Genomic DNA, 26,748 nt, shown 5'->3' with positions numbered 1-26,748 from the left:
ATGCTGTTTCCTTCAACTACTAGCTATGGGACATCCGGCAAGTTACTTTATTTCTAGGTGCTCTAGTTTCCTCTACTGTAAAATGGAGATAAGGAGCTGTCTTATAGAGCTGTTGAGCGAATTATATGGAATCATGAATGTAAAGTACTTAACACAGTACTTTGCACAGAGTGAGCACTCAGCAAATAATATCATTTATATATCACAATGGCATCATCATTATTATTGCCTATCATTAGAGGTCACTTCTTATCACCAGTAACCTCTGATTGACAATGAATTAGAGAAACACACCATGTTGGCTGAGACTGAAGAAAGTTTGCCAATAAGATGTCTGCCTACTAATGAATTGTGTCTTTTTATGTTTCCATTTTTTTATCATGGTAAAATATACATTAACATAAAAATTCCTATTTTAACCATTTTTGAGTGTGCAGTTTAGCGGCATGAAGTCGCACGTCCACTCTGCTGTGCAACTGTCACCACCATCCACCTCTGGAACTTGTTTCATCTTCCAAACGGAAACTTGTAAACACAGTGTTCCTTCCCCTCCGTCCCTTTTATGACTGTTCTCATTCAGGTCTAATCATCTTTTGCCTAAATCATCTTCTACATAATCTACCAAAACAGTCCCTTTTTTAAAAAAAGCAAATATATCTACCACTTCTCTACCGAGCATACTTCAGTAACTGCCTGCTCTCCTCGGGATACAGTCCATGCTCATGAGCCTGGTGGACAACACTCTGAGTTCTGGGCTCTGCCTGCCTCTAGCTCAATCTCTCACAACTCCCCAGGATCCAATACACATTTGAGAAATCCTCAACGACTCACAGTTTCTCACTCTTGTTTTCCCCCTCAGTGCCTGTTTATGCCAGCCCCTCTGCCTGAGATGCTCTTACAGCCCTCCTGTGCTATGGTTGGGCGCCCCTTCTCTGTGCTCCCAAAACATCTGGTGGATGCCTAACTTTGCATTTGAAATGATTCACTGTTGTTTTTATACATTCTTACTAGACGGAGCCATTTCAGAGCCAGTGGCATTCATCCTGGTATCCTTAGAGCCTTGACAGTGCCTGAACCAGGGCAGGTGCTCAGCACATGGTGCATGAAGGACTAAATCAACAAACAGTTAAACTATTGCACAGGTCAGGTCTGGAGGCCACAGGGAAGAAGAAAGGAAGAAAGGGAGGGAGGGAAGGAGGGAGGGAGGGAAGGAGGAAGGAGAGAAGGAAGGACAGAGGGAAGGAAGGAAGGAAGGAAGGAAGGAAGGAGAGAAGGAAGGACAGAGGGAAGGAAGGAAGGAAGGGAAGGAGGAAGGAGAGAAGGAAGGACAGAAGGAAGGAGGGAAGGAAAGAAGGAAGGAAGGAAGGAAGGAAGGGAGGAAGGAAGGGAGGGGGGAAGGAAGGATATACATGTTGGAAAGGAAAAAGTAAACCTGCCTTTACTTGCAGATGACACGATCATGTACATAAAAATTCTAAGGAATCCACTAAAGGTCAATATACAAAAATCAACTGTACTTCTATATGTTAACAATAATAATCAGAAAATGAAAAAATTTAAAAAGAACTCCATTCACAATAGCTTAAAATATACTTAGGAATTTTAACAAGAGATGTACAAGACCTGTACACTGAAAACTATTAAACATTGTTATGGGAAACTAAAAAAAGATCTAAATAAATGGAAACATATAACATGTTCATGAATTGGAGGACTCAATATTTCTAAGATGGCAATTCCTCCCAAATTGAGCCACAGAGTCAGTGCAATCCCAACCAAACTTTTAGTGAAAAAAACTGACAAGCTAATTCTAAAAGGTATATGGAAAGGCAAAGGATCTTAACAGCCTAAACAATTCTGAAGAAAGACATATAAGATTAAAGGACTTGTACTCTCTGATTTCAAGACTTGCTATGAAGTGACAACACAGCATGCAGATCAGTGGGATTGAATATAGGGTTACAGAAACAGATCTACACTTTCATGTTCAACTGATTTTTGACAAAGGTGTCAAGGTAATTCAAAGGGGAAAGGATAGTCTTTTCAACAAATGGTGCAGAAACAAATGGATATTCGTATAGAAAAAATATATAAACCATGTCCCTTACCTCACACCATAAACAAAAATTAACTTGGAATGGAAATTGAGAGAGCTAAAACTATGAACTCTGCAGAAGAAAACAATGTAGAAATTCTTTTTGAACTAGATTAGGCAAGAGTATTTTCAGCAGGACACTAAAAGCACATCCCGTAAGAATGCAAACTGTGCAGCCACTGTGGAAAACAGTATGGAGTTTCCTCAGAAAATTAAAAACAGAATTGCCGGGGCGCCTGGGTGGCTCAGTTGTTAAGCGTCTGCCTTCGGCTCAGAGCGTGATCCTGGAGTCCTGGGATCGAGCCCCACATCAGGCTCCTTTGCTGGGAGCCTGCTTCTTCCTCTCCCACTCCCCCTGCCTGTGTTCCCTCTCTCGCTGGCTGTCTCTCTCTCTCTCTGTCAAATAAATAAATAAAATCTTTTAAATAAATAAATAAAACCAGAATTGCCATATGATCCAGTAATTCCACTACTGGGTATTTACCCAAAGAATATGAAAACACTAATTCGAAAAGATATCTGTACCCCTATGTTTATTGCAGTATTATTTACAATGGGCAAATTTTAGAAGAAGCCCAAGTGTCCATCAATAGGTGGATAAGATGTGTACACACACACACACACACACTGGAATACTACTTGGCCATAAAAAGAATGAAATCTTGCCATTTGCAATGACCTGGGTGGAGCTACAGGGTTCAATGCTAAGTGAAATAAGCCAGTCAGAGAAAGACAAAAACCAAATGATGTCATTCACATGTGGAATTAAGGAAACAAAACAAACGAACAAAGGAAAAAAGAGACAAACCAAAAAACAGACTCTTAACTACAGAGAACTGATGGTTACCAGACGGGAGGTGGGAGAGGGGAATGGGTGAACTAGGTGATGGGGATTAAGAGTACACTTATCCTGATGAGCACCGAGTAACGTGTGTGGAATTGCTGAATCACTATATTGTACACCTGCAACTAATGTAACACAGTATGTTAACTATACAGGAATTAAAATTTTTTTAAAAAGCACAGCTATAAAATGAAAACATGATAAAACGAACTGCATCAAAATTAAAATTCTTGCTCTTTCAAAGATACAGTTAAGAAAATGAAAAGGCGTGCCACCGACTGGGGAAAAATGTATAGAACATATAACTGACAAAGGGCCTGCACCTAATACGTATAAAGAATTCATGACTCAGAAATAGACAACGATCCAATTAAAATAGGAAAAAGATTTGAACAGACATTTCACAAAACAACTTACTTGGCAAAAAGCACATGAAAATGTGTTCAACATCACTAGTCATTAGGGAATTGTACTTTAAAACCACAGTGAGATACTATTACATACCTTACAATGGTTGAAATGAAAGGGATTGGTAATAGCAAGTGTTGGAGAAGATATGGAAGAACTGGGACCCTCATACACTGTTAGTGAGAATGTAGCAGGTTACAGCCCTTTGGAAAATAATATAGCACTATACTACTGAGTTAAACACATATTTACTCTATGATTCAGTATTCTCACTCATAGAGTTTTACCCAAGAGAAACAAAACATTATGTCCACACAAAGACTTACGCTTAAATTATGTTCACAGGAGCACTACTCTTGATAGACAGAAACTGGAAACAAATAAAATGTCCATTAACCTAGTAAAGGGATAACCAGTGGAAGGGAAAAAGGGAATACTACTCAGCAGCAAACAGGAATGAAATATTGACACACAACATGGATGGATCTCAACAACACTGTGCTAAGTGACAACAGTCAAATGCAAAAGACCATATACTGTTTGATTCCATCTTTATGAAATTCTATACACTCTATAACAGAATACACTAGTAACAGACAATGGTCAGTAACTGAACACTGAAGGTCAAGAGAGGGGATCCACTGCAAAAGCACACGAGAAACCTTGTAGGGTGATGAAAATGTCCCACGTCCTGACTGGTGCTAGTTCTGTGACTGTATGTGGTTGCCAACATTTATTAAAGTATTCACTTAGAATGGGTGAGTTTTACTATAAGTTACAGTAAAGTTAGAGTAAGTTATACCTCAAAAAAGATAGGGGAAAAATGCCCTATGGACTTATAAAAGCTGAACTTGTGCAATTAGGGAGCATATATTATGCAAAAGGAAGCTCATTAAACCTTAAATCTGAGCATTATTTTCTGGTATTTTCCTTATGTTGGACATTCTCAGTTCTTCAGCCTAGTGTTAAGATATCAGCAATACAATACTGACCACATACTGCTACAAAAGCATTTACCTTTCCTTTGCCTAGGAATCTCAGAATCCGGCCATTCAAACATAGGAAAAATGCATAATTGGATTGCAGGAACTTGGCTTCTGGTCCTATTCTCCCCAAATATTATGCATGGCATGGGGTTAGGTACTCAGCCACATCCTATCTCTAATCCAGGGAGTTTTCTGACATTCTCAATCTGAGATCCACACATCTCGCTTCACCTCCCACTCCTCAAGAGTCCTTGGATCAAATTTGGGCATCTGGGAACTTGCAGAGGAAAAATGTGTATCTTTATATTCACTACCTTTACCCGAAATTTACCATTGCTTCCAATTACGAACGTGGGCAACAATCTACAGCAGTATTAGCAGTACCTTGACTTTGTTATCAAAAGAAATTACAGATACTCCTGTATCACATTGGGGGTGCTGCTCATATCTTAAAATATTCTTTATGCTCATCTCTACTTCAAAGTTACAAGGGTTATTAGATCTGACACTGGATATTGTTATTCAAGGTGTCATCAAAGAAGCCCATATCTCGTGTATCATATGTTTTTAATCATATGATTAAATCATTTTTAACGATTTGATAATAGTCTTTTAATAGAATTGGCTTCCATTGTAGTGCTATATATCTTACTTCATGCATTTTAAAATACCGTTCAAAGAATGGATCCACAGGCTTCCCAGAGGGGTCTTTGGCACAAGAACGTTAGAAGTCCCTGGGCTAGATAATCCCTAACCGTTCATTCTAGTGCTAAGAATTCTATTCAGAACTGACACAGAGACTCAATGACTCATATTTTAAATGTGGTAATTAAAAGCACTTTGAAACGAAAGTGATAAACAAATGTCAGACCTTGTCTTCTATAGGCTCATGGGTGAAGTGATGTTTTTAATAATTTCACTCTGTATTTTTCTTAACTAAATTATGGGGAAAGAAATTGGATAGTGACATCCATTATTTCGTTCCACATCTCTTCTTTTCTAAGGAAAGACTCTCAAGATTCATGGGTCCTGACTTATTTGGATTCTGATTTGAAAAAAAAAAAAACCTGTTTGAGACAAATGGGGAGAGGTGAACAGAGACTGGTTACTAGATGATATTAAATAATATCATAATTTGTTATTGTATTATAATATTCTAATAGCATTGTTTTGGATACATCTTTAAAAAAATCCTTATCTATTAGAGATACACATTGAGTATTTATAGGTGAAATGGTATTTCACATTTGCTTCAAAATATTCCAGAAGATCTTAAAAATTAATTTAAAAAGGAGGAAGGGGGGGTGCGCCTGGGTGGCTCAGCCTGTTAAGCGTCTGCCTTTGGCTCAGGTCAGGATCCCAGGGTCCTGGGATCCAGCCCCACATCAGGCTCCCTGCCTGGTGGGGAGCCAGCTTCTCCATCTCCTTCCTGTTCATTCTCTCTCTCTCTCTCTCAAATAAATAAATTCTTAAAAAAATAAAATGAATAAAAAGGAGGGACTGATGAAACAAGGTAGACAAAGCTGCAACATGGGTGATGGGCACAGGATGGTTTATCATATTTTCCTCTCTACTTTTGTGTTAGTTTGACATCTTTATAATAAAAAGTGATTTTTTCCCTTTTTTCGTTTAAAAATTTTAAAAAATTTATTTAAATTTAATTAGCATATAGTATATTATTAGTTTCAGGGGTAGAATTTAGTGATTCATCAGTTGCGTATAACACCCAGTGCTCATTACATCAAGTGCCCTCCTTAATGCCCATCACCCAATTACCCCATCCCCCTCACCTTCCCTCCAGCAACCCTCAGTTTGTTCCCCGTAGTTAAGTGTCTCTGACGGTTTGCCTCCCTCTCTGTTTTTATCTTATTTTATTTCCTTCCCCTCCCCTATGTTCATCTGTTTAATTTTTAAATTCCACACGGAAGTGAAATCATATGGTATTTGTCTTTCTCTGACTGACTTCGTTTGCTTAGCGTAATACCCCCTAGTTCCTTCCATCCATGTTGCTGCAAATGGCAAGATTTCATTCTTTTTGATGGCTGAGTTTTATTCCATTGCATAGATATACTGCATCTTCTTTTTTAAAAAGATTTTATTTATTTATTTGACAGAGAGAGAGTGAGAGAGAGAGGGAACACGAGCGGGGGGGGGGAGAGGGAGAGGGAGAGGGAGAAACAGACTTCCTGCTGAGCAGGGAGCCCAACGTGGGCCTCAGTCCCAGGGCCCTGGGACCATGACCTGAGCTGAAGGCAGACGCTTAACTGACTGAGCCACCCAGGCACCCCTATACCTTATCTTCTTTATCCATTCATCTGTCGATGGACATCCGGGCTCTTTCCATAGTTTGACTACTGTGGACATTGCTGCTATAAACACTGGGGTGCAGGTGCCCCTTCAAATCACTATGTTTGTATCCTTTGGATAAATACCCAGTAGTGCAACTGCTGGGTCATAGGGTAGTTCTATTTTTAACTTTTTGAGGAACCTCCATACTGTTAAAAAGTGTTTTTTAAAAAGAGATTCATAGGTCACCAGGATAAATCCAGGGCACAGAAATGTTTGGATTATATTCCGTTTTAGGGGGGAAAAATCAAAATCACGTAAAGGAGCATGCAGCTTGCCAAAGTTCTTACCACTCCTTCCTGTCTTAGAACCTGGGCAACTCTCACTGCTATTTGCCTCCAACTTCGTAGGTTTTGCGTTTGCAGGACTTTGTATATGACCCATTATAACTGGCCACATTCACTATGTCTAAACAGGTTAAATCTAGTTTTTGATCATCAATAGGTCGTGATGCTTTGGTGAATCCATTAGTTTCGTCTTTTTATAGCCACAGACTGAAACCCTACTCCAGCTGGTCTATTTGCGCTGCTGGGCAGGGGTTTACAGCTGGACAGCCGTCATCACTACTGAGGAGTGCCGCCAGCTTCACGCCTCACAGCCTTCAGATCAATGCCATCTTTGGTGAGATGTCCATTCATGTGCCCGAGAAAGGAGAGGGTCTACACATCTCCCAGACCTGGGTGAACACTTCCATTCCTAGAGCTTACGGCTTCCCTGGGAAGCTCCAAAGGCTTTCCAAATTCATCACATACTTGGGGATATTGCCAACCAATTATCTGAAACAGTACAGTAATGCAGTTTAGCACATGGGCTCTGGAATCAGTTCCTGGATTTTAAATCCTAGCTGTCACAGTTCTGTGTCACACTTTTATGATTTGTAAAAGGCAGTAATACTAGTAATTATCCTCAGAAGAATATTATGAGGCTTGTATAACACAATATCGTATATGCAAAATACTGAGAGCCGTGTCCAGAGCACGGTATATAGTCAACAGCTGTTAACTACTGTTACTATAACTATTATCTCCAACAACAGCAGAAGTTTTGCACCAAAATAATGAAATAATGCTCCTGTTTCACCAATGTCAATACTACTTTAAAATTAATTCTAAGAAAAGGTTATACTGAACTGGATCAATACTATAAAAGTTATTCTTTGTAAACAGTTTCCTTTCTTTCATTGAGTTAGATGCCTTCTTGGGTTACAATGTGTTAATTTCAAAGCAGCTGCATACATTTTTAAGTCAAAATCACTGCATTTTAATGCCCCCCCCCCTTTTTTTTAAGATTTTTGTTTATTTATTCGACAGAGATAGAGACAGCCAGCGAGAGAGGGAACACAAGCAGGGGGAGTGGGAGAGGAAGAAGCAGGCTCATAGCGGAGGAGCCTGATGTGGGGCTCGATCCCATAACGCCGGGACCATGCCCTGAGCCGAAGGCAGACGCTCAACCGCTGTGCCACCCAGGCGCCCCTTTAATGCCCTTTCTTTGATCAGATAAGCTCACTTTAGCAACTACTTTGACCCAATAATTACAACTGAAAGGAATCACACAATATATATGAGAGGGTGCAGGCAAAGAAATCACCACATGTTATCATGCATCAATTTACAACCTCCTTCCTTACAAGAAGTCCTTGAAGGTCATTAAAAAGGTGTCACATAAATCCAAGGTACTACAATGAAAAGAATATTCCCAAGAACATTACGAAGATTAATGAAATAAATTCTCAAACCAGTGTCAGAAGCTGCAGAAAAAGACTTTCTAGAAGTAGACTCTAAAGATGAAAGAGGAGTTTCAGTTTGAATCAAAACAGTGACAGTGGTCGCTCAAGTCCTAGAGCTGTTCGGGTTGTAAACCGTGAACAGGGCGCACTTGTGTGTGGGATCAAGAGATGAACACCGCTTCACCCAGCAGAGCTAACCACTTTCAAGGAAGTCCAGGATAAAGATTAACCAAAATGTTTAAAGTATCTAAAGGACCAACAGTTCTCATAATCAAAGCAAAAAGGCATTTTAGAAAGTAGATTTTCTTTTATCTTTTTTCCACACTCTTTTATCTCTTTGAACAATAAAGAGAACTGATTAGTTTCACTTTTTATTCACAATCGATTTTAGTTCATGCTGCTTTGATAGCTATTATTCCTACTAGAAATGACAAAATTAAGCCACAAATTTTATATATGCCTCATCTGAGGTAATCATATGAATTCTTAAATAATATTACACTTTTTATAGATTTGCTTTGAAATGAATTCTAATATATAACATTGGGCTTCCTGATTTTAATCACCTTAATGATTCTGATTTGTTCTTCAAATCTATTTATTTATATAAAAATGTGATTTGTATCCAAAATTCAGCAAGTTTTGAAAAACCACATAATTTTGGTTTTACTGAATTATCTAGTAGCCATCTTGCCTGTTGCTGCTAAATAGTCTACAAGACGTTTCTGTGGCAAGATGAGCCCACTCCCCTCCGCTCAGGAACTAGTCTTCCCTGCGACCCAACACCACCTTCCCTCACCGACCCAACACCACCTCCCCTCAGTCTCTTTTGCAGCCCCCTGCTTTGTTCCGTTATGGTATCTGTCAGCACTTGAAATTTCTATATTTGATAGTTTACTTCTTTATTGTCTGTCTCTCTCATTAGATCCATTAGGGAGGGTCTCTCTCCTTTTCTACTTCGCTCTCTTACATATAAAACGCATGCAGTTCTCTCTGCCCTATGTCTCTTTGTGCCTGGCATATAGCAGGCAAGCTCACAAACTGTTTTAAAAAAATGCATGCCAGGGGCGCCTGGGTGGCTCAGTCATTAAGCGTCTGCCTTCGGCTCAGGGCGTGATCCCGGCGTTCTGGAATCGAGTCCCGCATCAAGCTCCTCTGCTGAGAGCCTGCTTCTTCCTCTCCCACTCTCCCTGCTTGTGTTCCCTCTCTCACTGGCTGTCTCTCTGTCAAATAAATAAAAAATCTTAAAAAAATAAAAAAATAAATAAAACATGCCTGCCACTGTGATTCACCATTATCTGATCTCCATTCTCATCAACTAGACCTGGGCCTGCACACATTTTTGTCAGAGGGTCAGAGAGTCGGTATTTTAGGCTTTACCATCTCTGTTGCCTATTCTTCCTCCCGCCACTCCCAACAACCTTTTAAAAACACAGAAACCACCTTTAGCTGGAGGGCCAGCTGAAAACAGGCTGAGGGTGGGATTGGGCCCGCAGGGTGTAGTTCGCCAACTCTTAGTTAGACTCTAAGTGTCTTAAGGTCAAGCCTGAGTTATTTACTTTTATCCCCTGGGACCTTTCATAGTACTGAGCACATACAGGTTCTCAATAAACCCAGAACCCAGTTGAACTGGGTTAAAGTGACTGGGTTAGGGGTAGAGAGGATACAAAATTAAATGGAAGAGCCCCGAAGGTCAGATTTAGAATAACAGGCATTTTGCCACGGAGATACAGCCTCTGGTCCAGGCTGGATGACTCAAAGGGTCACTTACCAAGGATTTATGGGTGATGGGAAAAGACGGAATGTCATACAATGACACGCTCTCTCACTTGCCTTAGGAGTCACAGATCTCAACACCCTCCACTTTGAAGCAGCAATCCTGCTACTCAGGCGGCTGCCGCCTCTCATACCGACTTATGGTGCAACTGACCGGGTACGTGAAGGCTGATGTTTCTCCCAGTGGTTGCTTTTGTTCTGTGTTACTGTGCTTTGCTGTCTGGTTCTCTTATCACCCAGCATTCTGAAAAGGTGCTGGCTTAAAGATAACATCCCCTCCAGAGCTCGGCAAGTATGCCTCCATAGCCACTACAAGCAGTTGTTCGATGATGGCCAGGAAACCTTCCTGAAAACACTCCCTGATCCTTGCATGGTTCCAAAGTCTTGCAGTATGTTGATCACGGATGAAGGAAGGAAAGAAAGAAGGAATAAATGGATGAAAAAACTCCATGGCCACGATCCCCACTCCTGAAATCGTCAGAATGTTGGAGGTTGCAGTGTCTCATGAGAGATCCCAGAATACGTACCATGTTTTCCCCGAGGGCATTCTTGCTTCCGCACACTCTAGCAAAGTGTGAGGTCAGAGCCATCTGCCTCGAGAGAGGAGTGCCTCTTTCCTCTAGCATCCAAAATGCGCAGAATTATTACCAACACCTGCCCTAGTGACAGTCTTCCTCCCGTGCCTGGGAGAGGTGGGGGAAGGAAGGAGAGCAGGGATGTTATCTGGTGTCTGCTAGGTGTCCACTCTCCATGGAGCAGTGGAGCCAGCCCCAGAAGCCTGGCTCCATCTCTAGGCACTTCCTTCCTTCTTCACGTTCTTGACAACTCAGAATATTTCACTGCAATGTGCTATTGTTAAGTCTCTGTCAGCCCATATTTACTCACCCATCCTCATGGAAAGAAAAAAAGGAACAAGTGGTCCCTTGGGTGTTATAACCAAGCAAGCAGATACTTCCAAAGGAAAGTGTCAGATGCTTAACTAGTTGATAGAATAAGACATGTTATCCAACCAGGCTTCACTCTGATGCAGCAAGTCCTATATTTCAGATAGAAGAAGCAATAGGGTGGGAATAATTTATTTAAAGACAGTCTGTGTGTTAATGATGGAGCAGAAAGCAGCATCAAGCCCCCTGATTAACAGACAAGGTCATATCTGCCCAAGAGCCATGAGTGTAGACAGTGAGGCTAAGAGACAAGGGGCAAGCAGCCTGGGGAGGAAGGGACTAACAGCCTGAGGAAACATTGTGGAAGAAGTAAGTTAAACAAATCCCAAAGTCCTTGGAGTTGTTCTAAAGAGTGCCTGTGGGTTCTACATTTCTGGAGAAGGTAACCAAAACTAGGTGAAAATACGACTTTGGGTTCGCATGTTACATGTCTGACTTGGAAACGCTAGGACAGGAAGGTGGCGAAGGAGCTCTAAGAAATACTGGACACATGGCACCAGGGGAAATATTTTTTGGGGAAAAGACCTTCCAAAGAAACAAGAATTGCTGTAACGCCAAATGTACTGAGAAGGGAGGGCAGGGGCTGAGAGGGTGAGCGCTCCTTTATCCCCGTGCGTCGCTCTGGCTCGCCACCTCCAGGGAGTGACTCTGGACTTGCATGTGGAAAGCGCCGGTGAGAATGAGCGACGCCAAGAACATCTTTTTTCTCTTCTACCTGATGTGATCTGACATCAAGATTTCTGAAAACAGAATCATGGCTAGAAAACCAAAGTACTTTAGTTCCATTTAAAGAGCTGAGATTTCACGCGACTTTGGTCGAGCATTCCTCTAATTGAACGTTTGCAATTGTCCTTCTGTGTGTCCCACCTTCTGTGTCCTTCTCTCAGAGCCACGCCGGGAGGCTTCTGACTCTCACCACCACCATTCGAGGCAGGGCACAGGCCCCTCTTGCTGAGCTGGCCTGGGGGGTCACACCAACCAGATCACGCAGCCAACTGTCCAGGGTTGTGAGAGACAAAGCAAGGAAGCAATGGGGATCTGGGGACGCGTCACCGGGCTAGAGGCAGAGTCACTGGGACCAAGACGGCGTGCAAGGTGAATATGGCAAGCAGGAAATGAGATCTCATTAAGGAATTAAGAACGAAGAAACAGAGCAGCAACACATAAGGTGACAATCAAAAGTGGTGGCTGCAAGTACCAGTAGGGCCACATAAGACAGCAGGCAGAGAGGAGACCGGCAGGAGGCCGTGACCGTGACGCTCCTTCTTCCACCTGGCCCTGTGTTAAGGGTTAAGCTCCACATGTGAACATCTCCACAGGACTTAACCAGGTCCCCATGTACACAGGAGGAAATTCGAGTGGAGGGAAGCTTGTCCTAGTGATCTGGACAATGTCATGTAACTAGTTGGAGGAACACCCAAATTAAAATCTTCCCTCTCCAATTTTCTTTTTATCTGTGCACATCATTAATACACAGCAATATGCTTGCATTCTTCAGATGCACTTGAAGAGATGGTCCCAATGTCTGACTCGCTACAGAGCAGAAGCTCAACAGGAAGCTCTGTATGGCAAGGTGTTTCTTATTGGGAAACACCTTAAAAACACAGCCAACTCTCAGTTCTCTCTGTGCAGCTTATCCCATGGTATAGAGGCTTTCTTTCCTACTGTCTGGTGGTGTGAAACGGGGTAAGACAGATGAATTTCAGAACCATTTTTTAGCCTAAGCAAATCACAGACAAGAACGTCAGTCTGCTGGGGAAACAGAAACCCCCAAACCAATGCCTTTACACCGTCTGATGGTGTGGCTAAATAGGGCCAAAGCTCCTCTTCCAGCACTAGTTTATTAAAGGTCGAGGGTAGTTCTCTCCACTAAGTGAAGTCAGAACAGAAGGAAGGCCCACTGCTTTTCTGTAACCTGACTTGGGAGAGCTGAGACATCTGTGTCTTCGGCTTGAAGACCGGGCATTGTGCAGATCAAATTACTAAAGAATAAAGGTCTTGGTTGACTTGCAACTGGAACCTGGCACCATGGGTCAATGGTTCTTAAATAACAAAGAAATAAACAGAAGAGAAAGCTGGACCAGGGGCGCCTGGGTGGCGCAGTTGGTTAAGTGGCTGACTCTTGGTTTCAATTCAGGTCATGATCTTAGGGTCCTGAGATCGAGCCTCACATCGGGCTCCACGCTCAGTGCAGAGACTGCTTGGGACTCTCTCTCTTTGCCTCCCACCCCCTCCCTCTCTAAAATAAATAAATTAATTTAAAAAAGAGAGAGGGAACACTGGACCAAAGTTTACTGACTCACTGATTAATGTAACACAACAAGTATTTAAAAGATGCTTATCTATGGAATAAAACTGAAAAGTGATGCTGGGAATACATTTAAACTTGTCTCACCTTTTAAATATTTATTATATTATTATCAAAGTTGTAGTCTTTTTCCTTAATAAGGATGATGGCCACATGATCAAAGCAAATATGTTTTGAATAATCCTGACAGTTTTGGAACCTCATGCTGGAAAGACGCTGTGAAACAGGAATCTGGAAGCTGGGACACAGGGAGGGTTTCTTCAGCTCAGCACTACTGACATCTTGCACTCAATGATCTTGCTGTTGTTGGGGGGGGGGCGTCCTGCAACATCCCTGCCCTCTACCCACTAAATGCCAGAAGCAACAACCCCCACTTCCGCCCTGCTCAATCATGACCATCAAAAACGTCTTCGGACACTAACAAACATCTGCCGAGGGGCTAATTATAGCTGGTTGAGAACCACTGGTCTAGAGGCATTTTCTCTCTAAGACCATGTGGTACATATACTAAAGTAAAAGGAACCCCATCGGGACACCACAGGTTTTCATAGTCATTACTCCATACGGTTGAGGACTTTGCAAATGCATGCTGCCAGGCTCACAGCACAAGTATACTCACTGTGCACAAGAAAACAGAAATCTTTCCACATCAGCAGCAGAGTGAGTTTTGTAAAGCCTTCTGCATCATACTCCACGACGCCTCTAGGTGACAAACACACACACACAAAGAAAAAACCCTCATCAAGATAAGGCATAAGAGAGATGGAACCCAGTAAAGAATATATTCATAAAACCACGGTGATTGAATCCAAGATGCGTTTACAGTTAAGTGAGTGTTACCATAGGAAGGACATGGCGTTTGGAATGACAGCATCTACATTTAAGTTACGGTTTTGCCATGTACTATAATGACCTCAAGCAAATCACTTAACCTCTGGAGCCTCAGTTTCCTCATCTGTATAACAAATATAATAATATTTTTGAGCTTCCTCACAGGATTGTGAAAAACAAATAAGATAAACCATAAAATGCTATGCAAATGCTGGTTACTAGTTATGAGTAAAAGGACAAATGAAGCCATCAGGTCAGCAATGACACTATTTTCTGTGTGGTTAAGACTCACTTTCACCTAGGCATTAAGCAGTCATGAGCAATGACAACGTTACTAAGTTTAGGAGTCTATATTATTTTCTTTCAAAGCACTTGGAATCCTTTCACTTGTGTCCCCTGTCCTCCCCACCACGCTCAAGACAAAGAAGCCACATTAGCTGGGTGAGTGCTGGTTCGGATGGGAGACACACAGGGCACGTGTCATGTGTCAAGGAGAACAGCCCTGGACCATTGAGGGGCCTGGGCAGAATTCTGATAGGCTTGCCTCCCCCATTTTCCAGAAGAGCTGAGTGCCTGGGAGACGTCACCGTAATATGACAATACTAACCACACACTGGGAACAGACATAATCATCTCTGTCATCCACCCAAGGAGGCGTCTGCAGTCTCTCTGGCTGAGTCAGGCCAATCAGACCGTCAATCCTGATGTCCTCCCAGTTTCAGTAGGAAGGGGGAACTCATTATAAAGGTAAAGGAACCAAGACACCAAAGGCTGAGTGATATGCTCAAAGACTGTTGGTGTATCATTCAGATCTTCTGACCTAGGGCAATAATTTTATTCACCAGTTTACATTTCTTTTCATGAATTTGAAATCAACTCAATACGCTACAACACCGCTATCTAAACTTTTCGGATCGTGCATGCTATCAGTAAAAACAAGCACAGAATCCTTTTTATTATGCATACGGTACAGCAATATAGTAGCATCTGTATATGATTTAGTAGTTGTATACAGATACCACGATATTACTGTATTACATGCATAGTAAAACATACACAAAATGTATATTAAAAAAGAATGAGGGGTTTTTTTTTTTTAATTTTCTTTATTTATTTGAGAAAGAGAGAGAGAGGGAGAGCATGAGCTGGGGGGAGGAGCAGAGGGAGAGGGAGAAGCAGACTCCTCACTAGGCAGGGAGCCCAAGGGTGCAGAGCTTGATCCCAAGCCCTGAGATCATGATCTGAGCGGAAGGCAGACACTTATGCAACTGAGCCACCCAGGTGCCCAACAATGAGATTTTTAAAAAGATGTAAATGCAATTTTCCTATTTTTCTTGTGTGCCAATGGAATGGCGGGGGGGGGGGGGAGGGGGGGGGGGGGACACACACACCCCTCAGGTGTGTGCACCTTACTTGGGAGGTTACTGTGGTAGCGCCTTCATTTTTAATTATACATATTAAAGATAATCTTCCTCAAAAACCAGAAGACCAATGGTATCATTTATTAACCACTATTTGTATCCTAAGTACTTTCTCAAAATGTTCATAAATAAAACTGAAAAAACTGTATTAAGGACTCATGTGAGAGACAGTCACACTGTTTAGATATTGACAGTTCTATTTTGGAGGCATAAAAATTTCCACTATGGATAATGAGAAAATTTCTTAAAACTGTTTTTGAGGAGTCAGAAATTCTGTCCATAATTATGCCACAGTTTATAAAATTATATCCCAGGGAATGGCCTAACTTATTCTTTATTTCACCTACTCTTTCCTAGTCCCACTTTTTTTGTCCTAATTTATTCATTTCCTTATTTAAAATTTTAATTTTGTGTTACTATATATATCTTTTGATATTTATAAACCTTCTCCAGAATAAGGTGGGATATAAGCAGACCACTAACACCCTCAGTGCTCAGTCCCCCTGAATGGGTAGAACGTCCCACCTTTTGAAGAAGACCGTGGGGAAAACACGTTTCCTCTGACACTGGGCTAAGCCCTGAGCAAAGCTCAAAGAGGCCTCTGACATCATCTAAGGAAACAGAGCTGCAGAACAGCAGGGCCACTGGCAATCTGCAGGGAAGGGCCAAGGCGGGGAGGGGGAGTGGGGGAGTGGGGGAGTGGGCAGCAGCAGGAGGAGAGGCCCCCTATACCTCCAGTCACATGCCTCCCCTCCCCTCTCTGTGCCTTCTTCCAACTCCTAATCCCAAGTGGGAGTCACTGTTTTTGGGTCTAACACTGGATTTCGGCCCCAGATCTGGGTGGCAAGTTACGAATAGGAGTCCTGTCGGGACACCTGAGTCCTGAGAACCCAGGCTTCCCCAACCCCCTGGCTCTATCTCTGCCAGGCGGGTGACTTCCCTCAGGTTACTAGGCTTCTCAAAGTTTCACCACCTAGTCAGTGGTGCCAAGACTGCCCGCCTGGCTCACGCATGACTCCTAGGAGCAGATGGAGGTGAAAAGCGCCGTGCAAACTGTAAAGAGCTCAAGAACAAGCCGGCCGTGCTGCCCCTGTTGCTGCTCGGCCTGGGATTAGTCATGATGCTGCTCCAAGGAAGATAGTTGTTTCTGGGATTTAGCAAAGGATCCTAAAAACTATCTTCCTAGGAGCTTTAGTGTAAGCAACGTACCAAAAAGAATCAAAACAGCATCGAAAAGCTAGTCTGTCTGTAGAAGCACAAACTGCCATTTTCCTAATCAAGCTCTCACGTTAGGGTCCTCAGGACATGAGGGCGTTGCTGGCATACGGTTTAAACAAGGAGGAACTTACGTGCCGAAGTGACTGAGGAAAGCAGCAATATACTCCCTTCTTTTGTGGTACCCTTGAATCACATACTGCACCTAGAAGAGGAACCCGAAGAGGAGGAGAGGGAATTCTCAAATGCTTTCTTACAAACCATTTCCAAGACTCAGAGAAGTAGAGCGGTAAAATGAATACCCGTGTGCTCATCACCTACATGCAACGACTGTATTTTGTCCAGTTGCTTCCTCCAGCCACCCACCTCCCTATCAAGCTGTCAATCTTGCTGAAACACTTCAAAGGAAATTAGAGACCCCATGGCGATTTGCCCCTAGATACGTGAGCGTGTATCTCCAAAAACCAAGACATTTTCCTATAGAGCCACAATGTCATTATCATACCCAACAAATTGAGCAATCATTTTCTGACTTCATCTAAGTATCCTGTGCATTGTCACAATCTCCAACTGTCCCCAAATATTCGTTAAAAAGGCAGGGTATAATCAGGGGTATAATCAAGGATCAGGCATTTAATCCAGGAAGTCTTTTAATGTAGAAGAAGAGTACCTCTTGGGATGTGTACCCGTGTCCGTGTCTGTGCCTGCACACACATATATGAGATTGACTTTCAGAGAGACGGGGCTCGTTGTGCATTCTAGATTCTCTGGTTGTTTCCTTCCTTTTCCCTCTACTCCCTGTATTTCCTATAAATTGGAAGTTAGACTAAAGGTGCGATTAGATTCAGATTAAATATTTTTGGCAAGAAAACTTCACAGGTGGTAGTGAGCTTGAACACTGGTTAAGGTGATGACAGCAGGACCCCCCCCCCCCAATTGTAAAGGGAGGTTTCCCCTTTGCCACCGGGAGGGACCCGTGGGCATACTTCACGAAGCATGAAGATCTAGTCCCCTCTCAACCTTTCACCTCATGGTTTTAGTATCTGCTGGAGATCCTTGTCTGAATCAATTATTTCATTAGGAGATGGAAAATGGTGACTTTTTGAATTCTCTCACCCCTTGTGCATTTATCAGCTGGAATGGTCTATAAAGAAGAGCTTCCTCTTGTCAAATGGGCGCTATTTTATTCTTAACTACAACTCTTATTGAAAAGGCAGGGCAATGCTTAACTCTTTCTTTTTAAATTCCTAATATTCAGGAAAGGAGTGTTACAATAGGGAATTTTATTTGGCCTTTTTACATTTCCTTGTTATCACCAAATGACAGTTTTTATACAAAAAAAAATTGTGAACTTATTAAGCTGGATATCTGAAAGTTAGTCACTTACCCATCAGCTACTAACACAAAAATACATTCCTTCTAATGTCCTCGTAATGGCTCAAAGAAACAGTGGAGAAAGAGCCCCCCAAATTGTTTATATTGGCTGTAGCCACAGTGAGTTTCCATGGCTAACAAAAGCTCGAGATAAAGTGCTTGAAATAACCTTGACACAATTGGTAGTGATAGCCACTTTGTACCCTTTAAAAGTAAAACAATTCTATTTATATAATAGGGGTTTATGTCAATTTATAAAAACAGTGCTTACTTTGCAGGCTTAATGCAGGATCAGAAATGTTATTTTGGGAAAAGAAAAACAGATGATAAGTTTGCTTAAGTGGCTTTGTTTAAAAAGGGGATGAAAACAGTTCTGTGTACTTGATTTTAAAAACAGAAAACCATTTTAACAGAAACCCACAACAAAACTGGCTATAAAGATAGATTCCAATGTAATTATGGAAATTCATTGGAAGAGATTGTTTCTAAAAGCAGCCCATACTGTCCTCGTGTGTAGCAAGCATAAGAACATCAATTTTATAAGACAAGTAAAATTAATGAAAGGGAACCAGATAAGAAAAACAGACTGATTCTTATATTTCTGGGAAAATGGTAAGAGAATCTTTTTTTTTTTTTTTTGAGGCAAATGTATGACTAGAAATTAATCTCAACTGGAGAGCTTTAAAAAAAGGCTTTTCTTCTCAGTTCTGGAAGACCAAATTTGCATGTTTCTCTATAATACTGGGACACAGATTTGAAGGCAGTGCAAAGTCCCACAATGTAAATAAGATTTCTATCCTCCGATCCGTTTTGAAGGAGGGCAGAGGCTGGAGGGAATTTGGTCCAATGAGAAGCAACCACTCCACGAGAGTTAGATGCCCTGGAATCCGTGCCAAGCCCACAGACTGCAGACTTGCCAGATTCTCGATTCTCTGACATTTAAAAAATAATACTGAAGCCTTTGAAATATTATTGTACTTTAAAAACATTTCCTGTATAGAGATGAGCTATCTTTTGAAAGAAGGAGACAAACAAAAGATTTCTTTTCCAAGCCATCTGAATAAGTCCATTGGAGCATAGAAAACAGTACTTTGGGAACTGAGCGAATAGAGTCAGTCAACGTGGGAGAAGAAAGTCAGTATTGCTTGTGGACGAACATCTCCACTTTTTGGCACACTACACTGGCTGGATATTAATAAGTATATACTTACACTTTTTAGAAAAATCTGACAATAGCCATTAATGTAAACTCAGCTACTCGCCAATGTAGTGACTCATTCATGCAGCTAAGAGAAAGCTTTAGATAACCTGATATGCCTGCCTACTGGACCAGCTGACCTGGAAATCTTGCCCCCTAGGAGCAGGACTCTGGCACGCTGCTCCTAGACAGGACACGGAGAATCAAGCACTGACCGGTGAAAAGTGAGGTACACAAAAGCAGGAAGAGGTGAAGGCAGCTCTAGTGAATTACCTTGATACTAGCTAGTGGCGCACACACACCCACCCACCCACCCAGGCATGCATGTACCAGATAACTGGGAAATGCAGAGTTCAAAAGTGTAAGATCTAGCAAAAACTTAGGACAGAAAGGAAATTTAAGAAGGAGGGGGTAGAACTTTAAAAGATGAAGATTAGACTGGAACAGGAGGTCAGAATCCTTAGGAAAGGAAGAAGGAGCGCAAAGATCTAGGGAGAGAAACGAAGTAGGAAAGGCCAGGGGCAGGTGGCAGCTGAAGCTAAGATGGGGTGCAGAGGACGCACCTGCAGGACAACAGGACAATGCGGACAATGCCAGGGCGGGGCTACGCTGGAGGGAGGAGCCTCACGAGGGGAGGGTCAGGAGACTTGCTTTTACCTTGTTGGTGAGTAGGTGGCATACTTGAGGCACATAATCAATGAGACATCCTCCTCCTGGAAAAGCTGGGATATGAAGAGCTGAGGAGCCTCCAAGTGCACTGAAAGGACAAGAGTACAACGGACACTTCTCTTAGGGCTCCAGCAATGTAGGAAGTGATACCCCCAAACAGACTCGCCTTTTCTTATCAATGTCTGCCCACCAACTGCTTGAATTAATGAGGATGGGAACATGGGCTTCACTTTATGATTACATTTCTCTATTTTTATCTGTTTTGTTACATCAGCATGTTCAGATCACCCATGACTACCAACTAATGATTCTATCACACCATAGGACAAATTAGCACATTTTGACGCCTTACCAACATTAATGGGTTGGACCTCTGATGGAGACGCATGTTTTCATACTCTCCATTACATGCTGGGCAAAGAGAAGTCACTTCTTAAACCCCTATACTGAACTGAACTGAATTCCTTCAGCACCGCCACGGCACACTGGAGGGGCTAGCTCTGGCCCTTACCAGCTTTGTTGCCCGGGGCAGCCTCCTGGGGCTTTAGCCTCCTCGTGTTTAGTGGGGGGCCCGTGGTCTAGGACAGGGGCTGCAGACTCCAGGCTCCATGTGGCCCAGACAGCTGATAGAAACAAGCACAGAGAACTGGAGAGTTTCTGCCCAGTGGGAAGGGCTCTGAACTGCTCAACTCCAGCTGGTCTCTGCCATGTTGGAAACACAAGCCTGGTCTTTGCAGACCCTTAATTTTCACGTGAAGTCAAAAATCCAGGCGATTTAAGGTCTCAAGTTTTACATGGTGGCAACTAACTAAACATCTTCTGAAACACTGTGCTGCTCGGTCCTGTGTCTCTGGGTCAATATGGGTGAAGTCTGCAACGAGTCCAAGTCAATGCTGACATTCAATTCATCGAAACAAGAATCGATCCAAGCACTAAGACACAATGCTGATCCAGAAATAGTTTCCAAGACTTTTGTGGACATTCCCTTTCAGTTTAAAGCAACCAGCATACGATTACTAAAGAAACCGTTCAGAACTTTACAGAATACATTTCGTATCCCATTCTTAATCTTCATTTCATCTTCTTCCTATTCTCACTTTCCTTGCGTCCTAATTTGTTTTTCTTATTTGAATTTTATTTTAATGTATAGGCTGCTTACTGTAAAAGCCCCTTAAACCACCTCTGTAATATGATGGGGTATAAAGAGACCCCTAAGCTCCGTTAATATGATTATTCATTAACCAAATCCCCAGTTACAAGGCTGTAAATGGAAGCAAACTGCCTCACAATAACAGTCTAGAAAATCATTCCTAAATAGTTTAGAGCAGACAGACTTGGCCTAGGGTTTGTGATACAGGGAACAATACAGAGAACAAGGAAGTACTGAAAGGGTCCCAGACCAGCCTGTCTCCCTATTGACCACAGATTTCTGAAATTAGTTTTTCCAGTAGAAATGGATATTATGTTTATTTATTTATGGAATGAAAAAGCCCTAACACATGAATAAAATGCCGGGTGATGTGAGGAAGTCAACATGGGGTAGAAATATTTGCTGTTGACTTTTTCTACTCAGATGAGGCCTAAAAAGCACAACAACTTTTGACAACTGAGAAAATTATGAGACAGCATTTGACTAACTATGACATTAATGAATCATCTACAGTCTGCAACTCACAGAATCAGCAGGAACATCACTTCCGTTTGCTACTCTCAGAGTAGATATTGGAGGAGATTTAGCCTAAACTCTGAAGGAAGCTAGGAAAATTCCTATGACTTCTTGTGAACTGGAAGGTGGCTTTTTGTCCCTACTTTTGTATGCAAAAGTACACAGAGGGCACACTTCTAACCAGAAGGTTCTAACAGTTCCATTAGGATGGAAACTGATCAAGAAGAAAATTCTGTAGTACAAGTGAAAGAAATCCAACACTCTATCTTGTCATTCCTGGGGGAAAATATCTGTATAACATAGAAGTACCAAGATCCAGGCTTCTCACAGCATACTTACAGGAACAATCTTTACCATCACAAAATTCCAAAAAATAAAATAATTTGGATAGTTTCCTGGAATTGATTATAATGAGCTCTGACCTGTATATAATATTACAGGATAAGTTCTTATTCATTAAATTGAATACAAAAACATGAAAACAGTCTGTGGGTAATCCTCTAAACCTGAGACTCCCTCTGCTTCTGAAATATAGCCATTAAACAAGAATTACCTAAAATGATGGAAAGCAGCAGAGGTGTGGAGAAGTCCAAAGATTGGCTGCTTGGCCACCAGGCCCATCTCTCTGCACTTTGCTTCTGTGATTATCGGGAACTAACACTTGTTGCTAACTGCTTTCTCATTACCTCCCCACAATTTAATCCTCCCCACAATTCAGTAAAGTGAGAATTAGCACTGTAATTTTACAGGCGAAGAAACTGAGGCTCAGAGAGCGGAAGAAATTTCCTTGCGTTCACACAACTAGGAGATGGTAAAGCCAAGATGTGAACTCAGGCCTGCCTGTTGCCAGAGTCCACGCTGTTACTGCTGAATTACGTGCCTCCCTGACAGCAGGGGGATTTTACTCTTGAAAGGGCTCCAGGAATGGGAAGAAACAGAGGGTGTGGCTACCGGTGAGCTAGGTCGGGACTGCAGTGATGCGAAAGGGCTTCCAGAAGCGTCTAGACCACCACTGAAGCAGGCACTGTGATGTACAGCTCGTCTCTCTTTACAGTTTTGCACACAGCAGCAGAGCCAGCATTCCTGTCCATTTTGTGCACACCTCAGTCTCTCCCACCCCAACCATCAGACAACAACATCAGCTGGATCTCGGATGTGACGGGCCAAGCCCTCTGCCCCGTCTAATTGTGAGTGAGAATCTGAGTCGGCTGCACAGCCTGAGCCTCGACGTGTGAAGCACTTCAGACACACGAAGGATTGCTTTAAATGAGAGTTTATTTTTAAAAGGACACTTACTGCACCCCTTCTTGAACCAAGTAGTTCCTTAGCTCGTGAGGGTACTGAACCTGACTGCCAGCGTCATACACTGATAAGCGCTGCTGATTCATGTATAAATATCCGCCTCGTGGGTAAATATTTAACAGGCCTGCTATAGCCTGAATGCTGCCCTGATCGTGCTGAACAAACAAAGTCAAGTGCCATGAAATAAAAAAGCTATTATGTTTTTAAAGGGTGCAGGATGGCGCTCTGGCCTGGTGATCTCTGATTATTGAATATTCATGGATCAGAAACGACTGGGTGGAGCACATACAGCGCACAGTTCAGCATGTGCAGAGACTGCAGGGCTCCCTGAGCGCTTCCCGGGAATGCGGGGCTGGCTGCAGAGAAGGCAGGGCTGGACTGACCGGCTCCAGGGCAGCGGGGAGGGCAGGGAGGAGCAGGGAGGGGTGGGACGGGGGAGAACGGGGTGGAAGGGCCTACTGCTATGGATTCTTCTGATCTCCAGACCGGTGGGGGGGATGGGGCAGGGTAAAAAGGGAGGAGAAGTCAACTAGAGCAGCGGGGTCTCAGGCTAAGATTGGGAAGACAAAGGGGTGAAGAGGCTGTTTTGATGAGAAAGTACCTTCTGTCTCTTTATGGACTGAAATGAGACATGAAATTAGCTGCTAATTCTCAGACCTGAAACGGAATCTGTGGATATAAATTAGAAGGACAGGGCCAGAGTCTGAGAAACCTTCCCAACAATGGAGTTAAACAGACCAAATGGAAGCCAGAAACACACATCCAAGTCCCTCTCACTGGATCTAAAAGTCAAATACAAGGATTGTCTGCGTTCACTGTATTGATGCGACTGTTTTCCGTGCAACTACAGCTAACAGAGCCCTTTGGGAAACGGGCTCTGTCTGCAAATATTCAGAGCACTTCTAATATTGAAGACTTGACTTGGCTACGGTGCAACGGCACAAGGGAAATATTTTTGAGCATTTCGACATGGAGACACGCAGGGAGTCAGCCGGTCTGAAGGCCTCACTTGGGACAATGGGGTTTGATTTTAACCCATTATGGAATGATAACTCCCTCCTCTCCATGTGGGGTTTTACCTCACTGGCCAAATAAAATGAGCAAAACATGACTTGGCATTGGAGACAACCAGAAGGGCCCGTGATTTTCAATTATAATTCTTGCTTCCGCCAAGTTTGTTCTGTTTGGTTCTACTTGATTTTCTCATCCGTGCCGTTGGATAACACTACTCTCAGAAAGACTCATCTCTCTCAAGGGATAAAGCAACAATCAGAATTACAGTAATACGGGGGCGCCTGGGTAGCACAGTCGTTAAAGCGTCTGCCTTCGGCTCAGGGCGTGATCCCGGCGTGCCGGGATCGAGTCCCACATCGGGCTCCTCCGCTGGGAGCCTGCTTCTTCCTCTCTCACTCGCCTGCTGTGTTCCCTCTCTCGCTGGCTGTCTCTATGTCACATAAATAAATAAAATCTTTAAAAAAAAAAAAAAAGAATTACAGTAATACGAAGAGAGCACCCAGCACTCTAAGAGAGACTTTAATCCAAAATGTCTCCTGCTTATGTACGCTACAGTCAAGGGTTATGCCAAGGCCCCGTCGGAGACACCTGGATCAGCGTTACCATCCTGCTTTGCCTCCGAATCGGGTTCCGAGGGAGAGGAACATGACCGGGCTGCCTCCTGCACAGGGTGATTCAGGCGAGTGTTGGGGGGTGAAGCACCGACAGGGGGCACTTCCAGGATGGTAGATGGACTCGGGCTGCCATGAGCCCCCAGGCTAAGAGCCATCCCAAGGAAAGGTGAACTCTCAGTGCAACTCAACAAACACTAACTGCATGCCCAACTCTGTGTAAGGACTTGGGTTTCCCGTTCTGGATCCGTCCTAGGGCACCCCTGCTAACTGCCTTCAAGGGAGAGGAATGCCAGGGCCCTCAGGAATCTGGGGCACTCTGTAACGCCGGAGTACGTTCCTGGGAGCCTGCCAGGGGAGCCATTACAGCAAAACACAAGTCACTGTTATATATTTATTGAGCGTCTGCTTTGGCCAGGCACTCTACTAGGCATTTCATTATCTCTAAACTCCATAAGAACCCGGCCAAGGAGACCTAAGTAGTCCAATTTACAGAAAGGGACACTGAGGTTCTAAGGATCTAAGTATCTTTCCAAGGTCACCCAGCAAATAAGCTGCAGAGATGGGCTCGAAACCCAGTCTTCTTGGTTCCAAGGTCTACGTCCCTTTTTGTCATAAATTCTTTCAATAGAAAGACAGTGTGAAAAATTTAAAATTATCCTCAAAAAAGCTTAGATCCATAAAGCTCAGCACTGTGTCATCTTATTTGTTCTTGGCTTTAGATATCATACGTCACAACAAGTTAACTTGCAGGAAAGAGAAAGAAAGTCCAATCTCACCTCTGAAAACTCAGAAGTGAACAGACAGTAGTACATTAAGGAGAGACTCTGGTCTGTTTGTTTCCCCCAACTGGATTTTCGCTGTGCTCGTAAAGCATTTTCTAGAGCTGCTGTTAGCCCTCATCTCATTTCATAGATTCAACTCTGAGCCATCTCAAGAGCCTCTTGATACCTCAGTTAAACAAAACCAGGGTCTAATTTAAAATTGAAAAATCTCAATGAGTATAACAGGAGGAAAAAAAAATAAGAGATAACAGTGACAAGTTTACAAGTAGAAGAAAATCTGGGGAAGTCCAACTGGATGAGGGGTTCACTAAGAACCAATGGAGGCCTGGCCATATTGCATTTGTGACTAATCCAATATTCCCATTACACATGTTTCACAGTATATAGTAGGTCTCTATTAGAGTACTGTATCCCATTTCTTGTTTCCCATTTTTAGAGGGACATATGAAAATGGAAATGTTCTGAGGCCGTGATAAATATGATTAAACACTGGGGAAATGTTCCTCTGGAGCAAAGTCTAAAGAGAAGCTGAAATTGTTAAGTGAAATCACTTAGCCAGTTATGGAATTATTAAATAGAGTGACTTAAAAGTGTGAAGATATGCTCTTAAGGACCATTTGAATCAGCTGTTCCTTGCTTACGCACAGTATACATGAAGAGTTTAAAATACGATGGATTTCGTTGGTACAGTGAGTGAATCTTCCACAGGCTGGGACAGGAAAAATAGTTCCAGTTTAGAAGCACTAGGTCTCAGACACTATGCTAAGTGCCCTCCTGTATGACATCATCACTGCTTCATACGAACCTGGGACAGAGGTGTTATCCCATTTTACAGATGGGAAGGTTGGCGCTTAGAGAAGCTACAGAACCTCTCGAGGGTCACATAGGCAGTAAATGGCAGAGACGCACCTGAATCCGGGTGTCTCTGACCTAAACCTACCCCTCGCCTCAGGTCTTCAGGTACCACTTTTGTGATTTCTGATGCAAAAATCTATCTGCAGACCTGACATCTGGCTCCACATGCATCAGGTTCACAGGCTCCTTGTGGCTTGGGGAGTTCAGGCTGAGCCACGGAGGCTGTTTCCAGGAACACTTATGAAACTGATTCAGGTACCTGAACTGAAGCAATGAAGGCCTTTTTCACTCTAGGCAAATGAACCCCAGGAAACCCAGAAGAACTCTGAGGGCCAGAGGACCTGATGGGCAACCCCCAGCACACAGGAGGTGGC

General features: G+C 42.8%; 1 protein-coding gene across 2 annotated transcripts in view; it reads right to left on the bottom strand.

Moving 5' to 3' along the window:
* Nucleotides 1-26,748, bottom strand: part of BABAM2 (BRISC and BRCA1 A complex member 2) — a 398,067-nt gene that overhangs the window by 65,662 nt on the left and 305,657 nt on the right. Inside the window, exons 8-10 of one of the 2 annotated variants that reach the window (XM_008700275.2) lie at nucleotides 20,130-20,229; nucleotides 17,035-17,105; nucleotides 14,053-14,135 (exon numbers count right to left, since the gene is read on the bottom strand). In XM_008700275.2, coding sequence (XP_008698497.1) covers nucleotides 14,053-14,135; nucleotides 17,035-17,105; nucleotides 20,130-20,229 — 254 coding nt within the window. The remainder of the gene's footprint in view (nucleotides 1-14,052; nucleotides 14,136-17,034; nucleotides 17,106-20,129; nucleotides 20,230-26,748) is intronic. The other variant, XM_040623041.1, reaches the window with a different exon arrangement.

Source organism: Ursus maritimus, unplaced genomic scaffold (genome assembly GCF_017311325.1).
Source record: "Ursus maritimus isolate PB19 unplaced genomic scaffold, ASM1731132v1 scaffold_6, whole genome shotgun sequence".
Taxonomy (NCBI): Eukaryota; Metazoa; Chordata; class Mammalia; order Carnivora; family Ursidae; genus Ursus; species Ursus maritimus.
This window is presented reverse-complemented; position numbering and strand designations above follow the sequence as displayed.